This window comes from Lutra lutra, chromosome 15 (assembly GCF_902655055.1).
Source record: "Lutra lutra chromosome 15, mLutLut1.2, whole genome shotgun sequence".
In the NCBI taxonomy this organism is placed as follows: domain Eukaryota; kingdom Metazoa; phylum Chordata; class Mammalia; order Carnivora; family Mustelidae; genus Lutra; species Lutra lutra.
Window position 1 is genome coordinate 65,599,519 of NC_062292.1, and position 7,820 is coordinate 65,607,338.

At 48.6% G+C, this 7,820-nt stretch overlaps 1 protein-coding gene across 1 annotated transcript; it reads left to right on the forward strand.

Annotated features, from left to right (window-relative positions):
* The first annotated feature begins 488 nt into the window (after window positions 1-488).
* Window positions 489-2,759, forward strand: CRP (C-reactive protein). The gene is given in 4 exon segments (XM_053447796.1): window positions 489-621; window positions 1,217-1,262; window positions 1,264-1,360; window positions 1,362-2,759. Coding segments are annotated over 4 exon segments (669 nt in total). The 5' UTR covers window positions 489-557; the 3' UTR covers window positions 1,824-2,759.
* Window positions 2,760-7,820: the final 5,061 nt, after the last annotated feature.

Genomic DNA, 7,820 nt, shown 5'->3' on the forward strand with positions numbered 1-7,820 from the left:
CGGCCTCACGAGTGGCTGTCCGTTCTGCGGGGTGGGTACAGAGATGGGACCATGCTCTGCAACACACCCCGATTTTCTAATTTCGCTCTCCTTAGTAACGTCGTGGTTGTCCCTGTGAGGAAAACCTCCTCTGCACTGCCCGCCACCCCAAAGCCTCCTCTGCAGACACCCCACCACCCCTGCCTGCCCCAAGCCACTGCTGGTATTTCAGGACATTTACCGAGACTGGATTTCTGGGATGTGACTGTTGTGATTTGCCAAGCACGGCTGCACGAGGCTGTTGGAGCACCAGCAGGCACTGTGGAGTCTCTAATAAATAACCCGCATTGATCTCTCATTTTGTGATTTATCTTGTTGTTGTTTTTTTTTTCTCTTTGAGCTCTGATTCATGGCTCCACGGGGTGATTTTGGAAAATCATTTACCCGTCAGCCACAGCACACTGACCATGGCCTATAAAAGGTCAAGGGGGAACAGACCCAAGGTGGGATCTCAGCCGCTCGTCCTCTTTCCAGGACTGTAGCCCAGATTCCGCACACAGTGACCCCAGGGAGGAAACATGGATAAGTTGTTGCTGTGTCTCCCGGTCATCGTTAACCTCCCTGGCGCTTTCTTCCAAGGCAGTAGGTGCTTTGCTTCAGATGGTCGCTGAGCTCTTGTCTCTGGACTGCATGGTGCAAAGTCATGGGAGAATGGCCACATGGATGAGGGGTGGTGGTCTGGGGAAGGGGGCAATCTGGCTTCTAAGTCCATTCTATCCTATCCACACATGGTGAGAGAAGACGTCTTCGTGGCCTGATAAGCTATTAAAAAAGAGACCACTGGCCCCCATGGAATGACTTGGGTGACTTAACACCTAACCTGACTGCGGGGGCCAGCGCCCCTGCCCTCCCACCCCCGGAGTGTAACCTTTAACCAGTCAGTCTGGATTTACCCGCTCTGCACTGGTGAGGTTGTGGGCCTGAGAGCGGCCCTCCCTCTCCCCATAGGAAGGTGATTGCCTGAGATAATCTGCTCTTTGCAAGAAACATTTTCTTCTGGAACCTTCTGCATACTACGCTGCTCCTCAGAGCTCCTTCTTATCTGCTAGATGGGGTGCTGCCCAATTCATGAATCAGTGACTAAAGCCAAGTAGATCCTTCAATGTACTCATGTGAATTTTGTTTTTTAACATAACTCAGCTGCTGACACTTTCTTTCTCTGTTTTCTCTCCTGCAGACACATGCAGAAAGGCCTTTGTGTTCCCCACAGAATCAGATAATTCCTGTGACCTTATCTGTTCCGGTACAGAAGCCACTGAAGGCTTTCACCCTGTGCCTGCAAGTCTACACTGCCTTGGCCCGCCCCTACAGCCTCTTCTCTGTACGCCACCAGGGCACAGCACAATGAGATCCTCCTCTTCAGTGAAAAACCTGGCTTGTACAGCGTGTCTATGGGGGGATCTGACGTCTACTTCAGGGTTCCTGAGACTTTTTACACACCCAGGCCCTTCTGTGTTACCTGGGAGTCCCAAATAGGGATTACAGAGCTCTAGGTGGATGGGAAGCCCATGGTGAGGATGAGTCTGAAGAAGGGATACACGGTGGGGTCAGAAGCGAGCATCATCCTAGGGCAGGAGCAGGATTCATTCGGTGAGGGCTTTGGTAAGAACCAGGCCTTGGTGGGAGAGGTTGGAGATGTGAACATGTGGGACTTTGTGCTGCCCCCAGAGGAGATCAGATCTGTCTCCACCGGTGGGGTCTCCACCCCTAACTTCCTGAACTGGCAGTAACTCAAGTATGAAACACGAGGTAAAGTGTTCCTCAAGGACCGGCTGTGGTCCTGAGGCCCTTTTGTCTGTGCTGAAGTTGCCTCCTTTTGTGGGGGCGGCCACACTTACATTGTCTCTTGCTCTCAGGTGTTGCTGTCTTACACACATGGCTCTGGCAGAGGGACCATATTTCCCTCTGCCTTCTTTACCCTGTTTTCCTCAGCACAAGTGCAGGGAAGAGGGGCTTTTTGTAGAATTACCAGGACACACCCAAGGCCAGTTAAATCTGATTTTGGGAGTGGAAACCTAGCATCACAGGGATTCCAGTGTTTGGTCAAGGTGGAGAACTATGCATTTTCAGTATGTCTAGGAGCAAGTGAGCCAAATTTTTTTTTTTTTCCCTCCTGGAAGACCGCCTGTGTTTACCAGCAGCCCCACTAACATCTACTTTTCCCTTTAAAGGCAAACCCACCTCCTCTGACTGTGCTTTAATGAATTAGCTGCATAATCCAGGAAGAGAGTTTTTCCAGCATTCTGACCCCACTCACCCACTAGGATGTGGCCATTATATGTTCAAATGATCTTTATTCTTTAATCCTGTCAATTTGAAGATTTAAAAATCTAAAAAGAAATGTTTTGCTTTGTTCCTGCTTCATGGGTTCTCTTTTTCCTCAGGACCACCAGTTTTCATTGTGTGATGTTTCCATTACTTCTCCTTGCCTGTGTGCCTTATCCTTATCATGTGAGCTCTCACTTTTTTAAGCCTTTCTTCCACACCATGGGTTCATTTTCCTGTTTGGCATACTGGGATCCTTCCTATTTCCAGTACCACTGGAAATCCCACAGCACGTTCTGAGTCTGTCTGGAATTCCTTCTTGGACTTGCACATTCCTTCAACACTCACGTTTCATCCAGTCTCTGTTTCCCTCAGTTTGCTTGAGAGCTTCATGCTGTGTCAGATTTTCTCAATGTTCCCATCATTAATCTTTTTGAAATAAATCTTTCACATGCTTAAGTACTGTTCTTTCATGTCTTAGTATTTTCCCGTCATCCTGCTGCTCAAGGCTAGTGTGGGGGCGAGTTCTCGAGCCCCTGTCTGCTGACCTGGCCACAGTTAGACCCTTACAATGTCAGCTGGCTGCCTGGGGACTCCTTTTCATAGGAGGAGCTCCCAGTCCTGCAGCGCCCGTCCTGACAGCCTGCAGCTCCACCATCCAAGGGACCACCACCTCCTCCAGTTTCCACCAATCGTCCCCCGACTCTCATAGGTGCGCTTATTCAGTCATCTCTATCTTTGTTTCTCCATTGGTGTAGTAAGGAATGCTGGAGAGGACATAACAGCAGCTTGATCAAGCAAGACCAGGTCTTCTTTGTGAGAGGGTCCCAGGCAGGGGAAGCTTCCATCTGACTCTGACAGGCTCCTCCTTTTGGGAAGAGGAGGGACTTGTCCTGGTGTCTCTCCCAAGTCTGACATCCGCTGGTTCACAGTTGAGGGTCAAGTGTCCTATGCATTGTCAGCTCTGGCTGGGGCTCTGGGACCCCTCCTTCTCCACCAGGTGGGAGGTAAATGGAGGTTCTCCTTGCTTGGATCTGGGGGAGGGAGGTTTTAGGAAGGGAGGTTTTCTTACTTTGGATCCCAGCGGCATTCTTGGCCCACCACAAGGCTGGTGCTGTGATCCTTATTTGAGTCCCATTTCTATTCCTCAGTTCCTTTAGAATGTGCAGGAGAGGAGATGAGGCTGTCCTCTCAGAGCTCTAAATGCTGCAAGGAGAGAAGGAAGCTCCTTCATCAGGAGGCCTGTACTTTCTTCACCTATGGCAGAAGGAAGTGGGGCTGGCAGGACTCCAGGCCTGTTAAAACAGTAGCAGAATGGCGGGTTGCCTGTCACAGGGGATGGGGCTCACATCTGGAGCGAGCGCAGGTTTGCCCAAGAGTTCCAGCTCTGGAAATTGAGATGTTCCTCAGGGGTTGGGGCAAGTTCACCTCAAAACGAATGGAGTCCCAGTGCCTGGAATCTCTGGACTTTGCAGCGTGGGTGCCAAGCACGGAAAGAACTAGGTCCTGTTCCTCTCAATATGCTTTCCTTGTGTGCAGGTCAAAGACGGACTCTTGAAGGTCTAATCTATGCATCCATATGGCCTGTTGCAGTTCCTCGGAAGGCCCCGCCCCTTTTACCAGGGATTAAGACAGCAGACCACCCGAGCTCGGACTCGGACCTCAGCTCCATTCTTCAGTGGCACCTAACCTCAGGCAAGTTATTTAAAATGCTGTGTATCCTCCCGATTTCTTCATCTTTAAAATGGGACTAATGCTCTTGGCCGGCTCAGTTGGTTAAGCATCCAACTCTGGATTTCAGCTCAGGTTATGATCTCAGGGTAGGGAGATTGAGCCCGATGTCATGCTCTGCGTTCAGCAGGGAGTCTGCTCCCTGCTGAAGAGCCCTCGGCTCTTCCCCCTAAAACAAACAAACAAACAAATCAATCAATCAATCAATCTTCACAAAAAATAAAATGGGGATAATGTAGGGCCCCCTTTGCTGGTCCACAGCGAGTGCTCAAGGCATGTTATCTATGATTTGCTAATTTTATCTATGACTTGCTAATAGTCACAATGGTGGATTTCAAAGACACAGACTCTGGATCAGAGACCCAGTAGGTTGAAGGGGTGCAGCAGTTAATAGATACAGAAGAAGGGTGTCTGCAGCCCCGAGGATGATCTGTCTGCTTGCCATGGAGAAAAACATCAGGGATACGATAACAGATTTATGGGATAAGGGGGCACATTTGGAAGGTCTCTCCCTGGGATGCAGTGGTTTCAGGAAACAGGTTCACTCAGAGGCAGAGTGAAGATACAGGGAGAGGAGAAGAGGCTTCCAAATTTGGCAGAAAACTCTCACTCTAATTTTTAGAGGGACATTGGAAACTCAGGGAGGAGGAAATCAACCTAAAAGGACAGGCTCTATGCTGCAGTGAACCACCAGGAGATGGGAAAGGTGAGGGGGTTCTGTGACGCATCTGCACGGGGCCACAGGACAGGAGGCCAGGTTCAGGGGGCAGCTGGCCTTGAAGGGCAGAGGGGCCACCGAGGAGGGGGTTGTCACAGGGAGCAGCACAACCACAAACTTCTGGTGCAAAGAGGTGGGAAAGCGGGTGTCTTTGTCACTGAATAACTTGTCACGGTGGGTCTGAAAACTCTAATCTGAGGACAGGTGGTGGCTGGCGTGGTGCTAGGCTGGAGGACACAGGATCCCCACTGGACCCTAGAGAAAAAGCACTAACTACAGAGCTGCTGACCCTTTGCTGAGAGGTAAGGCTCAAACAGGAAGCATCTCCACACAGGATTCCCTGTTGCCATTAACCAGAGAGAAGGATCTTCCCAGACGTAAAGGAGAGCCACCCCCTCCTTCTGAATGGCCTGCACAGGGTCCCCAACCCCCTAGAATTCACTGGAACATGCTCTCTGTCTCTCAGGGCCCTGTGTATTCTGACTTGTTCCCCCTCTGTCCTGTCACCCTCCTGCCAGTTTGCCTGTTCATTTCCGCCACAAACAGGTGCCCAAATGTCTGCGGTGTGGCCGGCACTCGCTTCAGATGCATGGGATAAGCAGGAAAACCACAGAAACAAGAGCAACAGAACCACACAGATGTGGTCTTGGTCACCTGGGACTTAGATTCCAGCAAATTTACACACGTATGATGTGTTTCCATGAGGAGCTGGCATGTGCTCTTTCTCTAGATCCTCACGTGGCAGGTTCCATATAATTTGTTTTCTTGATCTGTTCTTAGTTTCCGAGCTGGTATCACTACCTGAAAAAAGCCTGGGGGTGTGGGTTTCCTTATTGTTCCCTCTTCCACTGGATTGCAAATTCCGTGAGAACAGTGACATTATTGCCTGTTGTATTCCCAGTTTTTAGCATGGCTCATAGTATGTTCTCCATAAATATTTGATGAGTTAATTAATTCTAGAGAAGGCAGCAGCAGGGAAGAAATGGTTCTTTTGCAGCGGAGGATGGAGAGATGCATAAAGAGTGGGTTGTTTTGAGCCCATAATTTTGCCCACAGGATGGTCTGCTGTGTGTGACCACAATTTGCTCCTTACAGAAGGGAGGGAGTGGCCGGAGTCTGCACTGGATTCTGCGTGATGCTTCTGGGAATAAAGCAGGTAGGGAAATTGAAATTAAAAAAATATTAAGAATAAAAGTTGGAGTAGGCACTTAGGTTCTAACAGGAGACCTGAAGGTCTGCAACAGGGAAGTCCTGGCCAGTCATTAGGAAGGTCAGAGGCCTGTCCTGGCAGCCCTCCACAAGAAACCAGATCAAACCAGATGGGCCCAAGATGGCGGATGCCATGACTGGAAACCGCTGACCAAATAAGGAAGAAAAAGCTTGAAACCCTGCTTCCCACCCCAAGTGATAAATACTCTGTCCCCTAGTTAAGAACTGTCAATAGAAGATAGAAAACTCAACCTCCAGGGCATGCGGGTCTCTCTCTCTCTCTCTCTCTCTCTCTCTCTCTCGGCTGCTTTCTTATCTCAAGAATATACTTTTGCCTTTAAAAAACTTGCCTGCTTGTGTAACTTGAACATTGTGCTGCGTGTCTGTCCTTGAATTCATTCTCCTGACAAGACTAAGAACCTTCTGTGACTTCTTGGGGTCTGGCTGGGTCAAGGCTCCAGGGTCTGGGGTTTCCCTGGTTCAGCTGGCAACATGAGTAGGGCAGATAAAGGGTTGAAAACTACAGTTATCCTGATGTGCACTGAGTAATGCATGAAATTGTTGAATCGTTATATCATACATCTAAAACTAATAACACTCTATGTTAACAATACTTCCACAAAAACAAGAGAAAAAAATTATAAGTCCGGCAGGGGCACCTGGGTGGCTCAGTGGGTTAATTAAGCCTCTGCCTTTGGCTCAGATCGTGATCTCAGGGTCCTGGGATGGAACCACATGTCAGGCTCTCTGCTCAGCGGGGAGCCTGCTTCCCCTTCTCTCTCTGCCTGCCTCTCTGCCTACTTGTGATCTCTCTCCCTCTCTCTGTCAAATAAATAAATAAAATATTTAAAACAAACAAACAAATAAACAAACAAACAAAAAACTGAGTAAGTCGGACAGACAGTAGGGGGATAAGGTAGCTTCAGGAGAAACCGGCCTATTGCAGATTTGCCAACTGCAGACCGTTACAAATCTCTCAATTTTTCAGAGACAGAGTATTTCAAATGCCAATCACCACAGTAAGAGGCAGGACACAGATTGGGGAATTTCCCCCATGGACATTGCCAAACGATGAACTTCTTGACATATTGAACTTCTTGATTTCTCCCAAATGTGTGTGTGTGTGTGTGTCTAAGACTTGTGCTTACTCATTAATGCTGAAATTTGGCTAGAGTCTCTTTTGTTTTTAGATCAAAGTATGAAGGGGAACAGAATATACTGCCTCAAAGCATGCCTGTTTGGTTTATTGACTATTTTGAGCTGGTTGTTTTTAAGAAACTGCAAACTTAGGAGACACTCTGAAAACAGAGTAGAAGTGATCCTGTGGTAAGAGACGTTTGCATTTATGAGGGAATCTCCATTCCTAAGGGTGTCTCCCTCTGTGTACCAGGAGGATGGGTATGATTCAATCTCTAGACTCTCTAATTGGTGGAGAAGGTCAGGATGATATAAATGTGAAGGATAACATCATTCTTTTTCTTCTTCTTCTTCTTCTTTTTAAAGATTTTATTCATTTATTTGACAGAGGTCACAAGTAGGCAGAGAGGCAGGCGGAGAGAGATGGGGAAGCAGGCTCCCCACTGAGCAGAGAGCCTGATGCGGGGCTCGATCCCAGGACCCTGGGAGCATGACCCGAGCCGAAGGCAGAGGCTCAACCCACTGAGCCACCCAGGCGCCCCGATAAAGTAATTCCTGTTTCTGCGCTTTTCCTGAGGACTCCCTAGCCCCAAGGCCTGCCTTTGTCTTTAGCTGGACTAGGTATTGAGGCCATTTTGGAGAGTTTCTCAGTTTTCCTGGATGTCTCCCACATAGAAAGAACACATGTTATTAAGTTTCTGTTTGATTTTTCTCCTGTTAA